The sequence below is a fragment of the Arvicanthis niloticus genome, chromosome 10 (genome assembly GCF_011762505.2).
Source record: "Arvicanthis niloticus isolate mArvNil1 chromosome 10, mArvNil1.pat.X, whole genome shotgun sequence".
Classification (NCBI taxonomy): domain Eukaryota; kingdom Metazoa; phylum Chordata; class Mammalia; order Rodentia; family Muridae; genus Arvicanthis; species Arvicanthis niloticus.
This window is the reverse complement of record NC_047667.1, coordinates 52528314-52546645: the sequence shown is the minus strand read 5'-3', so window position 1 is coordinate 52546645 and position 18332 is coordinate 52528314. Positions and strand designations below refer to the sequence as shown.

Genomic DNA, 18332 nt, shown 5'->3' with positions numbered 1-18332 from the left:
GAGTAAGAACTTTTCTTTTAAGAAAAAGAAAATGAAGTGAGTAGGGGAATGGGTATTTCTTTGTCCTGGTTTTCTTAAGACAGTTTTCTTCTAAATGAATTTATTTATCATACAGTGTATTTTTTTTTCATCCTCCTCCCAGACCCCTTCCTCAAGCCATGTTCTCAAACACACCCAACTTGTGATCTCTCCCACCTAGCCTCACGCTCTTTTCTCCCATCCTTGCTTTAAAAAAAAAAAAAAAAAAAATTAAAAATCTCATGGAGCCCAACTTGTATTGGCTGATCCAGGGGCCTCCCCTGGAGTGTGGCCGGTATACCAAGTGTGACCTCGTTGAAAAAAAGGTGATTTTTTTTTTTTTTTCCTTTCCTGGCATCAAATGCCTGTAACTCCTCAGCTAGGGATAGGACCTGATGCCCCTTCTCTCCTCTGTGCTAGAGTTTTGTCTGGCTTGAGCTCCTGTGAGTCTGTTTCCTTAAGATACCAGCACATTACACTTACAAACTAAAGTGTCGATTTTTCTGTTCCTTCTCCAACAGCCTACCACCCCAACTCGCACAATAGCGGCAACCCCAATTCAGACACTTCCACAGAGCCAGACAACACCAAAGAGAATTGATACTCCCAGCTTGGAGGAGCCCAGTGACCTTGAGGAGCTTGAGCAGTTTGCCAAGACTTTCAAACAAAGACGAATCAAACTTGGATTCACTCAGGTAGGGGGAAGTCACCTGTTCAGTTCACTTTCTGTTGCTGTGATAAAACACTGACTAAAACCAACTTGTGAAGCAACAGGCTTTATTCAGCCCAGTTTCCAGCCTGTTGCTGAGGGAGTCAGAGATGGAGCTTGACCAAAGGCACTGAAGTGGGAGTGTGGAAGAACTCTGCTTCCTGGCCTGCTCCAGTATTCTTAACAGCCTGGGCCCTCCACCATCAGTGAGCAATTAAATATTCTGTAGATATACCCACAAGTCAATCTGACAGGTGACAACTCAATCAAGATTCTATTTCTAGGCCTGTCAACAAGTTTAGCCATCAGGATGCTCTTTTTACATATCCTTTCTTGGCTAGCTGTGGACACTTTGTAAGGAACAGATTGTTTTTCGGTCATATTGACTTTGGGTTTAGCTATAGTTGATTTTCTTATAGTCATTTAGCACTTACAATTTTGGAATATTGAGCATTCAGTTATGTTATTCTCATACAATTACTTGTGACATAGTATTTAGATTAAAAACTTCCAAACATGTTTCACAAAACAGGCCTCTGAAATTCTATCAGTCAACTGTGTGTTTTATAGATTGTGTTGGTGATGTGACTGTGTTGGATGTTAAGAACATGTGAAGAGCTGGCTACTGCAGATGAAAGTGGAGAAAATAGGGGTCCCAGGGTCTACTGGAGACTCACTTAAAAGCTGGTTTGCAGGAGAGTGTCCTCCCCTCCTGTCTCTCAGCCTACTGAGATTAGTCAAGAATTTATTGAAGATTTTTTAAAGTAAATTAATCAAAATCAAAATCTTTTAATGTCAGCTACCAGAGGGCTTGAAAAGTGAAAGAAGTGTGCTCACTGGTTTCAGCAAGCATTTGGGTACACAGCATGGTTTTTTCTAAGCACTCCCACGGCCTGTACTCCCTGATTATCCTGTCAAAAATAATGCTTTAAAAGCAGAAAAGGAATTAAACTTACGTTTATGTAAAATGACAAAAGATCATTAGCTGAGAGAGAAAAAACTGAAGTATGGATTGAGTTGTGTATTTATAGAATCAGAAAAAAAGTCTCATGTTTTCTTTCCAGAAAAGCTTCTACTCACACACTTTCCAAATTAGGTTGTGTTGAAAGTACATAGTACACCCACTGCCTGCTCCATAGATCAGAGTCAAGGTCGCATCACTGTCTGCTATACTCTGGATGTCATTAGGGACTTAGATTTCTTTTATTCCTTATATTTGAGGATTTATTTTTGTTCAGAGAAACTCCATATTAGGAATTTACAATAGATACAATTGTAGATGAATCGCAGTTACATTTTTGAGGAGTTCCAGATGTAAAGAAACAAATTAAGGGGCTGGTGCTTACCACTAAGCCTGATAATCTGAGCTTGAACCTTCAGAATCTTCGTGGTGCATCCACACACAGATGCATCTGCATATACACAAACAAACACATACACACAAAGTAAATTAATGTAAAAATTTTAAGGTACAGAAACATTTTAGTAATTTTGAAATAAATAATACAATTTGTTTTAAACAAAAAAAAAGATAAACTAGATTGATGCAGATAAGTTAATAGACTAAGAAGAAAGTTTAAGGCTAGCACGTTTAACAGTACTAGGTTTTGGCTATTACCATATTATACTCTGGAGTTCTCTGGTAAATGGTTGCATAAATGCTAAGTCAAAGGTATTAGCTTTTCAAAGTCTACCTTTTAACCTACCATGCGTTCCCTTTCCCTTTCTTTGATATTTGATCCAAAATGCTAGCAGTGTGGGTAAGCACTTCTCTCTCCTCCTTTTCCTCCCTCCTTCCCTCCATTTCTGTCCTCTCCCCACTTCTCACGGCTCCTCTTCCTTTTCCTCCTTCTCCTCCTCCTCCTTTTCTTCCCCTTCTTCCTCTTCCTCTTCCTTCTCCTCCTCCTCCCACCTCCCTCATACACATCACACCTTCATCCCAGCATCTTATTCTGTTTTATGATTTATTTTGTTTTGTTCTTGGCATGACTGCTACTTATTCTTCAAAGTGGCCAAACAGATATGGAATGGTTTGTAAATCTTGCCTAGATGGATTAAAGTACTTACTACTGGTACAGGATGGGAAAATCAACTATCAACCTTTGATTTAATTCATATACATTATTGCAGTCATTCAAAAATAGCTGTATATTCAATTTATTCATGTTTATATACATGAATGCACAGTAAAGTATTCAAGTTACTTCTTGAGATTAATTTCTATTCTTTGGTTAAATACATGTTTTTAAATGTCTTAAACCCTTATTTTTTATAAGCAATAGGTAAGTAGTGGATGCCATTACATAATTAGAGAGCATATCACAATATATAGCATTTTTCAGATGCAAGAACATTCATTATTTCCAGTGTCAACCTTTGCTCCTTCATTCTTTTTATTTATTTTAGAAAGGTCAAAGGGAAAACAATATAGTTTCTATTATGTATGTTGAAACCAGTTGATTAAAACTGTTGACTTGTATGAAAAACACAAGAGTTACAAGAGTACTAAACCAAGATGTACCAAGTTAATGAAAGCTAACATATTAAGTGAGGGGCCTGGCATAATTACTTTTCAGTTGCTTTGAAGGGACACCATAACTAAGGCAAATTACAAAAGAAAAAGTTTGCTGAGTCTTGCAGTTTCACAGGATGAGTCCATGTTAGAGTTTTACTACTGTAAAGAGACATCATGACCAAGGCAACTCTTGTAAAGGCAAACATTTAATTGGGTTTGGCTCACAGGTTCAGAAGCTCAGTCGATTAGTATCATGGTGAGAACTGTGGCAGCATGCAGCCAGACATCTATATCTTAATCCAGATCTACATCTTGATCCAAAGGCAGCCACTAAAGGGTCTGTCTTTCCACACTGGATGGCACTTGAGCATTGAACCTCAAAGCCCATCCCCAGAGTGACAGACTTCATCTAACAAGGCTTAATAGTGCCACTTCCCATGGGCTAAGCATATTCAAACCACCACAATCATGGTAGAGAGTATGGTGGCAGGCATGGTGCTGAGGCAATAGCTGAAAGGTCACATCTTGAGACAACAACCATAAGACAGAGAGAACTAACAGGGAATGGCATGGGCCTTTGACACCCCAGAGCCCACCCTTAGTGGCACACCTCCTCCAGCAATGCTGCACCTCCTAATCCTTCCCCAAAGTTCCACAACTAAATATTCAGATATATGAACCTGTGGGAACTATTCTCATTCAAACCACCACATTCCACTCCCTAGCTCCCATAGGCTTGTAGTTATAGCATAATGCAAAGTACATTTGGTCTGACTTCAAAAGTCCCCATGCTCTTTCCATCTCAAGATTGTTCAAAGTCCAAGGTCTCTTTTGAAGCCTAGGGCAGTCTCTTAATTGTAACCACCTCTAATCCAAAAAAGAAATTATATTCTTCCAATATACAATGTCACAAAATATATATTTGCATTCCAAAAGAGAAGAATAGGAGCATGGGGAGGAAATAAAAGACCAAAGCAAGACTGAAATCCAGCAGAGGAGTCCTCTGGTTCTGTTTTAATATTGAAAGGGTTAAATGGCTCTTCATATCTTCTCACTCCTTCCAACTTTGTTTGACTGCAGCACAATTCTCTCTCTTAGGCTGGTTCTATTCCCAGTCTGCAGCTCTCCTAGTCAGATCTCCCAGGCCTCTGACATCTCCAGTATCTTGGTGTCTCCAACAGAGTCCAGGCTTCACTTTCATGGCTTCAGATGCAGTGGTCTTAGTGCCTCCATGCAATGAGTCCCCCGTCACATGACTGTCCTCAATGGTTTTGTTTTGGGTGTTTTGTTTTGTTTTAACCTCAAAGGAAGATTTCAGAACCTCTTTGCCCTGCATCATTTTTTGACTCTAAAGCAAAAGCCACATGGACAATCCTACCAAGTTCTTGTGCCTGTTTGAACTAGAACCTGGCCCCTCTTCAATCACATTTGCATAAGCTTTGATTTGGTGTTATTCTTTAGGAACAGTAACTCCTTAGACGGTTTGTTTTCACAAGTTGCATATTAGCTGGGTCTCACCTGAAGTCACTTCTCCCTTATTCCATTTCTCCTTATCTATTTCATCACAAACCTTGGCTCCATCATTAAATTTCCCTGTGATCTTCATCTCCGAAAATTACATTTTGTATTTCGTTTTGCCCTGATGCTTCTTGTTCATTGTAGACCTGTATGAAAATGATCACTAATAACCACATGAACAAGTCAATATTAGGCTGTCTTGAAATCATCTCTGCCTATGAAATTTCTTCAAAGTAAACCTAAACAAACTCTTAGAACAAGGCCAAAAAGCAGCCATATTCTTTGCCGAAATATCACAAGAATCATCTCTGGCCCAGTTGCTAATATTTTTCCCATGTTGCTCTCACCACTCTTGTCTTTCACACTCCTTTCAAGAATGGCCTATTAAAAGCCCTGCTTAACAGCATTCAACCACGTTCTTAGTTCATAATCCATAGTCCAGTGTCTTCCTATGCCTACAAATACCAGCATTGTCAGGCCTAGCACAGCGGTAGCCCACTTCATGCTACCAACTTCTTTATTAAGTACTTTTCTGTTTCTGTGAAGAGATTATAACCAGAAGTTTATTGGAGCATACAGTTTCAGAGTATTAGTCTATTACCATCCTAGTGGGGAACATGTCAGCAGACAGGCATGGTGGTGAACCAGTAGCTAGGAGCTCACATCCTGAGACATAACCACGAAGCAGAGAGAATTAGCTAGGAATAGCATGGGCATTTGTGAAAATTTTTTTAATGAATTGTACAGTTCTAATGTCAGAAAACATTTATTGCCACTTAATGTCATATATTCCCCCCCAAAAAAAATCAGTGTTCAATTTGGCTCCAGATTTTTAGAAAGCTATAATCTAAACAAATAAAATGATGACATGAATATGTGTGGCTAGCAAAGCCTGAGCTTTGTCCCTGGTATGTAGGAGGCAGTGTGTGAAGATTCAGTTGCTGAGTGGAGTAACCGTGATAAAAATAGAAAGGGGAAAGGTAATGCACCTATCTATAGCTTCAGGTACATTTGTATAAAAACATAATAATCCACTTCAGTCCTTGTTAAAGAGATCGTTGATTTGCTTTTCTGCAATTTAAATGTAAGTGGTTACCTGAGTGGTGACTAGTGAGAGACATGGTGTATATATCTCTTGGGATTAAATATTTAGTATATTTCATTTTATTTTGTAGTTCCACATTTGTTCTGTTTTAAACTTCTTAGTGAGAGTTGTTTATAGTTGTCATCTTGGCACATACTTAGAATCTCAGCACTTGAGAAGCCAGGGGTTCACAAGTTGAAGCCAGGGGTTCACAAGTTCAAGACCAGGTACAACTACATAACAAATTTGAGACCATTCTGAGCTACATGAAACCCTTTATTTAAATAATAATCATCATAATAATAAACTAGAACGAGAAAAACCATGCTTACATATACTTTTAAATACATCTTTTTCTTGACTCCACATATAATAGACAATATAATCTCAAAAAGATGGACCTGTGGGATTAAAAAAACTCAGACAATCCCAACTCAAAATTGGGTTCCTAAAGCAGGGCATAGTAGGCACAAACTTAGAATCCTGGCACTTGAGAAATAGGGACAGGAAGATCACAAATTCAAAGCCAGTCTGGGCTACATGGTGAGTCCTCAACAGATTAGAGCTAGAAAAATGACTCAGTGGTTAAGACCACTTGCTCTTCTTGCCAGGGTTTAGGTTCAATTCCCAGGTTCCTTGTGATGACTCACAGTGATCTGTAACTCTAGTTCCAAGAGATGGCATGCTCTCTTCTGTGGACATTACACACATGTGTTGTTTAGACATACGTATAGGCAAAACATTCTTACACATAAAATAAATAAAAATCTGAAATAATTAATTAAAAATAACATTGCCAGGTTTGTTGAGAATTGACTCTCACTGTAGGTAGACTTACTTAGCTTTGTGGAATTTGAAGGAGAAATGCTATACTTTTCTGTCCTGTCACTAATCTGGTTGAAGTGGGTGTATGAAACATTTAAACTCCATGAGTTCCTCCTGTTATCTATAAAATAACTATTAAAATACATTTTTTTCAAACTAGAACAAGAGCTATCCAGCTGGAAGAAAAGCACTGTGTACATTTCAAAGGTGATAGGCTCATGGAGAAAGGCATCTTTTGTAATATATTCAGAGGATCATTGTTCTGTTTCAATAAGGTTACCAAGTTTCCAGTGCCCATGAAGGTTTTACTAAATGGGTCAAACCTCTCTACTGTGAATTTCTACCTCTATAATGGCTACAAACGTGGTCCTTTAGAATACCTGGTTTTGTGATCAACTTTGAAATCTAAACTAAGGGTAAAAATAGATTTTTTTTTCACAGCTTCCAGAAATACTTAAGAGAAAAACTATAAAGAATGAGGGGTCATTTCTAAATTTTAAAGTAATTTATGTGAAGTTTGGTTGGTTCAAAAATCCCTGATTTAGGGGCACTTGACACTAATCCTGATGATTTGGGGCTCAATCCCCAGGAGCTACGTCTACCTACAGGTAGATGGAGAGAGCCAGCTTCCTCAAGTTGTCCTCTGATCTTCACATAGGCACCATGGCCCAAGAGGGTTCTCATACACATTAAATAAATAAATAAATAAATAAATAAATAAATAAATAAATAAATAAATAAATCGGCAATAATAAGAATAAATTGCTGAGCTTTCTAAACATCTAACCCCTATAGATGATGCAGGTAGATTGAAAGAGTACTTAAATCATGTTGCCTGTGTTACTGGAAGGGCATTACTATATCAGCACTATCTTTGAAGACTTAGAAATTTTGGTATGATGGTTAAAATTACATAAGAGACTCAAAATAGCACATGAGGCACTAATGAAGGCTTTCATGTCAAGACCCTGCTGAGCTCTTCCTACAGCCGTGGCTCTACTTGGAGGTGAAGTTGGTGAGGAAATGGAGTAAATAGAATGATGGCCAGTTGTCTGTCTAGAGTGATGGCCAGTTGTCTGTCTAGAGCAGCAATTATTTAAGTATCCTTTCAAAATAGAAGTTGGAAACATTAATACCATGAATCTCTTTTCCTCATTCCCCTTTCCTGTTCTATATTATTCAGGGTGATGTTGGGCTCGCTATGGGGAAATTATATGGAAATGACTTCAGCCAAACCACCATCTCCCGCTTTGAAGCCTTGAACCTCAGCTTTAAGAATATGTGCAAGTTAAAGCCCCTGTTAGAGAAGTGGCTAAATGACGCAGGTAAATGAACACAGTAAAAAACCTCCTCATTGTCCATGGGATTTCCCAATGTGCAGACTGGGGTCTTACTGTATTAGTGAGAATGCAAAATGATGGATCCACTAATCCTATGAAAACCTTTATAAATTATGATTATTTAAATCAGAGATTTCATCTTAATAGTCCAGTAATTGCAGTATAAATAACCAGCAATAATTGCTGCCTTGAATTTTTTTTTATTTGAGCTAGGTTTAAGGATGGGCATTGATTTTTTTTTTTTTTTTTTTTTTTTTTAAGATGAGGATTAGAAGGCCTGTGTGTGTAGAAAATCTTGAAGAACAGACAGATTATCTCCTTGAGTAGATTGCCATAGAATTTGTAATGTTTCTGCTTTTTTTAAAAATGGCCACCCATTTCATATAAAAGTTAGGCTTCTGGTCTTGAATTATTTATTTTATTTTGAGATATCCTTTTAGAAACTTTGAATTTTGAGCCACAAAATCACAGACTTCAGGAGCTAAAAGGAACCACAAAGATGTCTAACCATGTAGTTTCCTTTGTAGATAGAAATAAAAATTAGGCCTTTGGAAAAGAAGAATTTAAGACACACCCACACCCCTGGCATATTGACTCAGTAGCTGGGGGAAGATTAGCCATCTGTTATCTTTCTTGCAGTCACAGGCAAGAACCACTGATCTGTTCCATCTTAGTTATCAAGCAGTAGAAAGAAATTCATTGTAACATGCCCAGGCTTATTCAGTGCTTAAAAAAGAATTTCATTCTAACCTTAAAGAATTCCAAAGTACCCTCTCGACTATTCTACTGAGAAACTGAAAAGTCATCTCTAAATTAAACATTAAATAATACAATAAATTTTAAGAAACATTGTTTCTTTTTATCTTCAGCTTTTAAACAAGCAAATGAACTCAACTGAGGGATGTGTAGGTGGAGGAATAGAACCTTTGTATTCTCAGAAACAAACCAAAAGTGAGTGGTGACAAAAGTTAACTGCCCTGGAATAAAGGTTGCCAGTAAGGACAGTGGAAAATCAGCGGTAGTGAGCAATGCTTCCATGGAGATTACATTAAGAATCTCACGTTACCATTGAGTGCTAAACATTTTACCAGTTTTATTGTTCTTATGTATTCTGCATGTGAATCCTTAAGCTCAGCTTTTGTGTGTGTGTTTTCTTTATTTATATAGAGAATCTCTCATCTGATTCTACAGCATCTAGCCCAAGTGCTTTGAATTCTCCAGGGTTGGGGGCTGAGGGCTTGAATCGTAGAAGAAAAAAACGCACCAGCATAGAGACCAACATCCGTGTGGCCTTAGAGAAGAGTTTCATGGAGGTTGGTGTTACTTTTCGTGTGTGCCGTGCTGTTGGACTATATATATTAAAGCATAGCCTTGTCTTCCTCCCCCCCGATGGGGGCATTTTAACAGGGAGAAAGTAGGATACCAGATAATACTACACTTCAGTACTGCAGGACTCAAGAGTGACAGTGGTGCTAAAATGTGAGGATTTAGTAGGGAGCATAGGAACAAGTCCTGCAGCCTGGAAAGACGGAAGAAGAGTGCCTCACACAGAGTCATCTCATAAGCAGAGGCCTCCAGAGGAAACCATGCCTGTTCAGAAGAAACACTGGTAGTTTGGTTGGCTAAATTTTAGTGTCTTTATGCCTAGAATGGTAATTTGGGGACACACACTAGAGACCTTAAATATTCTATTGTGGAATTCAAGTTAATTCAACAGATACTTGGCTTTTTTAAAAAAAATGGACATTCTACAAAAAATTCTGATTTCTAATTCAGAAAGATCTGTGTTTGCATTGAGTCAAGAGTCTTCCTTGGCTTTGCCTCTTATTAAAAGCACATCATATCACTTGATTTCATGATGTTCCTGCACCTATGAAATTGCCTTCCATTCCTGCCTCAGAAGCATAGTATGATGTCCCAGTTAGATAGTATGAATAAAGCACTGAAAACTCATCCATTGCTAGTAGTCCATAAGGTTTGTTAACTTTAAGATTAATAGACTTTAGCCTGGCATGAGACATTCTAATCCCAGGCCTGGGAAGCAGAGGTAGGTGCATCTCTGTAATTTTGAGGCCAACCTGCTCTACATACAGAGTTCCAGGACAGCCAGAGTTACACACTAAGACCCTGTCTTTAAAAAAAAAAAAAAAAAAAAAAAAAAAGAATAGACCTTTACAGTAAGGATCACTTACTCTGCTGATAAAATTTAAGTAAGTGTAATGTGTATTAAAGCACTTTTGTAGAAGTTGTTGCTAAGGTAACTTGCTGTAGTCATAAGGATTCTACCGTTGTTTTCTGGCTGGCTTCTGCCTGTGGGTACACTAGTTCAAAAAGTTAGTTCATAAAGTTGGTTGTGGTGGCACACACCTTTAATCGCAGTACCCAGGAGGCAGAGACAAACAGATCTCTGTAATTTGAGGTCATCGTGGTCTACATAGACTGAGGTTTGATTCCTAAAACCCCACATATGGCTCAGAATTTCAGGTCCAGGAGATTGAGCACTGTCTTCTGGCCTCTGGGGTCACTGTACATACATGCAGGCAGAACACTCATGCATATAATAAATAAATCTGAAAAGAAAAGGAAAGAAACAAACAAAGTATTCCAGGGCTAAGATATAATTCAAATGTACAGCGCTTGTCCCTGGATTCAATCTCCAGTATGGCAAATATATAAAATGAAATTTTTAAAATTATAAAAGATGGGCTTTTTTTCCTCTCTTAGAATCAAAAGCCTACCTCGGAAGATATCACCTTGATTGCTGAACAGCTCAATATGGAAAAGGAGGTGATTCGTGTTTGGTTTTGTAACCGCCGCCAGAAGGAGAAAAGAATCAACCCACCAAGCAGTGGTGGGACCAGCAACTCACCTATCAAAGCAATTTTCCCCAGCCCAACCTCACTGGTAAGAGTGGACGTGGAAGAGATATACTCTTCAAGGGCTCACGCTTAGTCTTGCAAATGTCCTGGAAGTAAATTCACTTCATAACAGTTGTCTTAGTTACTATTCTATTGCTGGGATAAAGTACCGTGAATGATCACAGCAACTTATAAAAGAAAGCATTTCATTTCGGCTTACGACTTCAGAGGCTGGGTCCATGATGGTAGGGCAGAGAAAGAGCAGAAAGCTCACATTTTGATCCTCAAGTAGTAGGCAGAAATTCTGGGAATGGAATGAGCTTTTGAATTCTCAAAGCCCACCCCCCAATGACACACCTCCTCCAACAAGGCCACACCTTCTAATCCTTCCCAACAGTTCTATCAACTGGATTTAAACATTTGAACCTATGTGATTATCCTGATTTAAACTTCAACAGTTAAGGAACTCTCTGTGTGTGAGTGTGTGTGTGTGTGTGTGTGTGTGTGTGTGTGTGTGTGATGCGTGTTAAATAAATACATTAAAATATCTACTTTAAATATTTCCAAAATTATGAAATCTTTCATTGAGAACCCAAGAACTTACTGATTTTCTTTATTCCTGGAAGTAAACAATTTAAAGTCTTTTCTGGGGTTTTTTTGGGTTTTTTGCTTTTTTTTTTTTTTTTTTTTGCATTTTCATCTGTAGCTAATAAGGTTCTGCTGCAGCTATAATGGTAGATTTGCTCCTGAAAAAATGTGTTCCTTTATTACCACTCAGTCCCGAAGGCCATTTAATAAAAATTACATGATTATGTGACAGTAAATTCCCAAGGGTGACTAGTCCATCTCAAATCTCAAATCTTCACTCGTGTACAGTAGGGCAGCCTTCATAGAGAACCTTACTTGGTTACTTCTGCCATTTCCATTAGAACATCATTTCTAGATGGAAGAGACATGCCAGGTCAGGGGACTCCCTGACTTAACTTTTCTTCCTTTTAGGATAATTGTAGATCACTGTCATACTGCCAGACAGGCTTCAAAAGAAGGCTGGTTGTTACGTTTGCATTCATGTTCCTTTGTTCGTGTTACTCAGTTTCTATTTTATTTTAATGTTATTCCATGCTACAACCTCTTTCCCTTCCCACTTAGTTCTTTAAGAAAGGTTTTCTCTGTGTATCCTTGGCTGATCTGAAACTCACTATGTACACCCGACTAGTCTGGAACTCAGAAATTTGCATGGCCTCTGCTTCCCAAGTGCTGGAATTAGAGGCATGTTGCATCACACCTGGCTCTACAAAGTTGGGGTTTTTTTAATAATTAATTTTGTTTCATGTACATTGGTATTCTGCCTGCATGTATGTCTGTTTGAGGGTGTCAGAGGCCCTGATAATAGAATTACAGACAATTGTAAGCTGCCATGTAGGTGCTGGGAATTGAACCCAGGTCCTTTGGTTAAGAACATCCAGTGCTCTTAACCACTGATCCACCTCTTTAGCCCCTTCACAAAATTTTTTAAAACTAAGGTCAGGTCAGCATTATTTATTAAGTGAAGGTTATTAAATGGGAATGTTTTAATCATAAAATTGATGTAGTAACAAATCAGTCTTTAGATAACAGTTTTGTGTAGGTGATTGTTTTGCTTTTCAGGCTTAGCTGTCATAGAAAGAGGGCAGAGTCTTACAAAACCATAAAATATTTATTATAATATTTCAAAAAGAAATGCAAGATTGTTTTTAAAATCTGCTTCACTAAAGCTTAAAAATGGTGGGGCACACACACCTTCGATTTTTTATTAGTTCTTTGAGAACTTCAATATATTTTAATTGTATTTCCCCCTTTCCCAACTCCTGCAGCTCCAAATACACACACACACACACACACACACACACATACACACAAACTTGTGTCCTTTTTATTTTACCTATCAAGTCCACGCTGGTCTGCACACACGCTTTTGAATGTATGACTAAGGTGGGATTGACTTACCAATGGCCACAACTTAAAACTGACTCTCCTGCTCCCAAAAGGTATCAGTTGCCAATAGTTCCACAGCTAGGAGTTGGAGTTCATGCCACCTCCCCGCTTCATGCTGGGATTCTGACTGGCTGGAGCTTGTGTGGGTATTGTGCATACTGTCATAATCACTGTGAGTTCATATGTGCAGTGCCCTTCTGGGTCAGGAAAACAGTTCATCCACCTTCCCTAGCTCCTAAGGCCATTCCTCCCCATCTTCTACAATGAATCCTGAACCTTAGGAAGAGTGGGTGTGATACAGATTTTCTTTTAGTGCTGAGCTTTCCTTAGTCCCATATTCTCTGTAGCATAACCAGTTTCGAGCCTATGTTAATCTCTTCCAAAAGGAGCTTCTCTGATGAAAGTCAAGAGTTGCACTAATCTGTAACAGTAAATCTTTAGAGATAGTTTAATATTATGTCCATTTAGCAGAGTAATATAGGTTCTCCCCTTGGGCCTATTATCTGTCTAGCCACAGGTCCCTGGCCCCAGTAATGGCACACATTTTAATCTCTGGTCTCAGGAGGAAGAAGCCGGTGGATGTTTGTATTGGAAGCCAGCCTGGTTAAAACTGAGTTTCATACCAGCCCTAGCTACATAGTAAGGGTGTCTTTTTGTTTGTCTTGTTTTTCAAAACAGGTTTTCTCTGTGTAACTCTGGCTATTTTGGAACTTGCTGTAGACCAGGCTGGCCTTGAGTTCAGAGAACTGTCTGCCTCTGCCTCCCAACTGTTGGGATTAAAGGCTTGCACCACTACACCTAGCCAAAGGAATGTAAGTTAACCAGTTGGTGGTGGTACACAACTTTAATACCACCAGCATTTGGGAGGTAGAGGCAAGCAGATCTCTGAACTCAAGAGTAGCCAGGGCTATACAAAGCAACCCTGTTTCTAAAAACCAAAAGATGGATGGATGGATGGATGGATGGATGGATGGATGGATGGATGGATGAGTGGCTTCTTCCACAAAATCAAAACTAAAAACAATATAAGCACTAATGCTGTCAGATAGTTCTCTTGTTTAGGTGATGCTGGTGGTTAGGTGTTGTTCTAGCTGATTTAGAGTCTATCTGACTAAACGTTCAAATTTAAGAACTATTCAACTATGTTTAAGAACTATATGATTATGCTACATACAATTTTTTTCTTGTCTCACCTCTAGGTGGCAACCACTCCAAGCCTTGTGACAAGCAGTACAGCAACTACCCTCACAGTCAACCCTGTCCTCCCCTTAACCAGTGCTGCCGTGACTAATCTCTCTCTTGCAGGTAAGCAGCAACCAGCTTACAGGCTAGCCAGCACAATGCCCATCAGGTTTCTGTGAAGACCTGCTAGGTCATGAAGGTACTACCTAAGATATGAATTGTTTGTGGGGTATGTGTTTTGTTTGTTTGTTTACTTTATGACTATGGGTCTAGGGAGATTACTCCGTGAATATAATCATAAAGACTAGAGTTTACGTACAGAGTATACATTTATACCCAAGTAACCTTAGTAGCCCATCCATAACCCCAGTGCTAGGGAAGCAGGGAAAGGGTTTCACTGAAACAAACTGATAGCCAGGCTAGCCAGATTGGTATGTTCCAGATTTAGTAAGAGATCTTACCTTAATAAACAGGGAGCAGACAAGGAGGGCACTCATATCAATTTCAGGCCTCCACATTACCTTACTACATACATGCAAACATATATGATCCAACTGGATCGCTCGTTCTCTCTCTCTCTCTCTCTCTCTCTCTCTCTCTCTCTCTCTCTCTCTCCCTCTCCCCCTCCCCCTCCCCCTCCCCCTCCCCCTCCCCCTCCCCTTCCCCTCCCCCTCCCTCCCTCCCCGTGTGTGTGTGTGTGTGTGTGTGTGTGTGTGTGTGTGTGTGTGTATACACCTGACCTCAAGCTGAACATGATAGTGTTCACTTTTTTGTGTTTTTTTTAAGACTGAGTCCAGCTGACCTCCTGAGTGGGCCACTCACTATGCAAACCAGCCTGGCTTTGAACTCAGATCCTATACGCTTCTACCCTCTGAGTGTTAGGATTAAAGGTGTGCACCACCACACCTAAATCCAGCTTTAAAAAAAAAAAGTATGGAAAGTTCTAAGTCTTCTGTTAGTCCATCTCCTACACTGTTTCCAAACTTTTAAAACACATCCTTAGGGCTGGTGAGATGGCTCAGTAGTTAAGAGCTCTGGCTGCTCTTCTAGAGGTCCTGAGTTCAATTCCCAGCAGCCACATGGTGGCTCACCACCATTTATAAGGGGATCTGATGCTTTCTTCTGCCCTGCAGATGTATATGCAGCAGAGCATTCATACATTAAATAGTTTTTTTAAAAACTTCTATTCAAGTGACATTTTTCTTCATAAAAGTTCAATAGTGATGACAATAATATTGTCAGAGATACACAAGCATTGAACAGTATCAACCAACTTGACCTAGCTTGAAAAACAATCTTTTCAAGTGTATCTGGGACATCCATCTTTTACGACACTAGCTCAATAAATTAAAGGTTAAGCCGGGCGGTGGTGGTGCACGCCTTTAATCCCAGCACTTGGGAGGCGGATTTCTGAGTTTGAGGCCAGCCTGGTCTACAGAGTGAGTTCCAGGACAGCCAGGGCTACACAGAGAAACCCTGTCTCGAAAAGAACCAAAAAAAAAAAAAAAAGAAGAAGAAGAAGAAGAAAAGAAAAATTAAAGATTAAAAGTCATATAGTGTATGTACATTATTTTAACTTGTTATTTTATGTGCATCACTGTTTTGCACACATATATGTTTGTGTGAGGAACTTGGATCCCCTGGAACTGGAGTCAGAGACAGTTGTGAGCTGCCATGTGGTACTGGGAATTGAACCTAAGTCCTCTAGAAGAACAACCAGTGCTTTTAACCACTGAGCCATCTCTCCAGCCTATGGTTTGTCTCGTCTTATTTTGTTTTGTTTTTAAAAACAGGGTCTTATATAACGCTGATGATTTGGATTCATTATCTTATGTGAGTGTATTATTCTTACACTCACATAAACCTACCTGCCTCTGCCTCATGAGTACTAGGATTAAAAATATGTGCCATCATGCCCTGCTATATTGTGTTTACAGAAATCAACAACAGAAAAAACTTGAATCCTTTAATATTTGAAAATTAACAGGTGGCCAAGATCCAGTAAATTTAAAGGATTAAAGTCATACAAAATACGTCTTTTTAGAAATCAATAACAGATATTTGGGAATCTTCAAATATTTGGAAATTAAATCAGAAGTTTATGCTAAAGAAGAAACCAAGAAATTAAGAAAATTTTTAAAATTAAAAAAGCAAATGAAGCATCTCAGAAAACAGTAGTGATGGAGCATAGTGTGACCCCAGTGGGGAAAGCAGAGGCCATCATGACAGCCTGTCTGCAGTGATAGAGATCAGAGGAACAGCACCAGGGGTCAGCAGCCCACAGCTCACATTTAAACTTTTGGGAGTGTAGGAAGTGAATGGGAGATTGCAGTACTTAGCAAAAGAAGAGTGGCTACAAGGCTAGCCTAGGCACATAGTAATACTCTGGAGGGAGGGAGGGAGGGAGGGAGGGAGGGAGGGAGGGAGGGAGGGATGGAGGGAGGGAGGGTCATAGTCATATTTTTAAAAGAAGAAAAAATTAGTCCTAAAGCAATCAGAACAAATAACAAGGATTATAGCAAAAAATAATAATAAAATGAAGAAGGCAGTAAAGAAAGAAACAGTGCAACTGAAAATTGACAATTTTATCTGCAGCCAAGAAAAAAGAGACACATAATACCAAAATCAGTAAACAGAACCACAGTGGAGCAGGGTTGTGTCTAAACCTTTAATCCACTGCTCTCAAGAGCAGAGGCTGGTGGATCTCTTAATGCTAGGCCAGCCTATTCTGTATAGTGAGTTCCGGGACATCCAAGGTTACACAGAACCTGCCTCAGGTAGGTAGGTAGGTAGGTAGGTAGGTAGGTAGGTAGGTAGAGATAGATAGATAGATAGATAGATAGATAGATAGATAGATAGATAGATATTAGAATATAATTAATAATTTTGTCTTTAGTTTTGAGGTGGGCCTCCCAAATAGCTAGAATTAAAGGCACATGTTCAGCCTATAGCTCACCTTTTTCTGTATACAGTTTTAAAGTGCTCAGTTCAGTGAATTTTGGTACAGTTACAATATGTGGAACTGCAACAACTATCTACTTAAATTGGAATAAGCCCATGAATTATTGGTACTCCCCTCGTCCAGGTTTCTTCCATATATAAGTACTTTTCTTTCATGGTTGAATGGTATTCCATTCTGTGGCTGTATAGCATTTGTTTACCGTTCATGAGCCATAGTGTAGTAGCATAGGTTTGGGCTATCTTTAATGCTGCTACTGTGAATTTTATATTCAAGTTTATGTATGAGATATGTTTTCAGTTCTTTGGGATTTATACTGAGAAGTGCTGTATGATGTGGCCAACTGGAGTACTAGGTACAGCTTCACTCTAAACAAAGATAGCATAGAGTACAATGGATGACAGCTTAGAAACTAACAACAGATTGTCAGAACGGATTAAAAACAGAAAGTCTCAATAGACTAAAAGCCGTTGAGCAGTTAGTAATTAAAGGCTTCACAAATAGAAGCCCAGGCCCTAGTGGTTTTAATAGTGTTCTATGGGACTTGTTGGTTTTTTGTATTATTTCATCAAATACTTTCCTCAAATATAAAATTCCAGAAAATAGGGACTTTTTTTTTTTTTTTTTTTTTGAAGAAGGCAAGTGATGTTCTGATAGAAAAGCTAGATAAATACATTGGGGAAAAAAATACAGGCTCATAGCCCTCATGAAAAATATATTTGGAACTCTCAGCTAAGTCATAGCAAGTCAGGCTAAGAGTTGTTAACCACTTGCCTAGCATGTGTAAGTCAAAACTGACAACATATGTGAAAGATTATTTATTTTGACTGGGGGATTTACCCCAAGAATATACAGTAGATTTAATATCTGAATACCAATTAACATATTGTACAATAAAAATAGAAATTGAGACAAGACCTGAGTAGCTGGATAAGATATATTTGACAAATCCAAATCCATTCGTGATTTAAAAAAAAAAAAAAAAAAAAGCCCTTTGACCTGAAACAGAAGGTGCTGCTTCCACAGATCAAGAACAGCTACTCAAACCTCGCAGCAAATTGCATGCTTAAAAGGGTTCTCCTAGCTGTTTGGGAGGCATGTGTATGCTGGTGCACATGCATGTGGAGGCCGGAAACCAACCCTCAGATGCTCCTCAGGGACACCTAATTCCTTTTTGAGACATGGTCTCCTATTGGGACTTGGTGCACACTAATCTGTGTAAGGCAGCTGGCTGGCAAGCCCCAGAGCCTTGTTTCCACCTCCTGAGCACTAGAATTAGAGCAGACACCCCCATACCTGGCCTTTTTGTGCTTTCTGGGGGTGAAACTTGAGTGTTCATGTTTGTATGGC

The 18332-nt window shown here is 39.0% G+C and overlaps 1 protein-coding gene across 5 annotated transcripts in view; it reads left to right on the top strand.

Moving 5' to 3' along the window:
* The window catches only part of Pou2f1 (POU class 2 homeobox 1), a 142336-nt gene that overhangs the window by 102946 nt on the left and 21058 nt on the right, over window positions 1–18332 (top strand). For all 5 annotated transcript variants that reach the window (XM_076941534.1, XM_034513204.2, XM_034513202.2 and 2 more), the window contains 5 exons: window positions 540–713; window positions 7853–7994; window positions 9177–9322; window positions 10734–10913; window positions 14041–14146. In XM_076941534.1, coding sequence (XP_076797649.1) covers window positions 540–713; window positions 7853–7994; window positions 9177–9322; window positions 10734–10913; window positions 14041–14146 — 748 coding nt within the window. The remainder of the gene's footprint in view (window positions 1–539; window positions 714–7852; window positions 7995–9176; window positions 9323–10733; window positions 10914–14040; window positions 14147–18332) is intronic.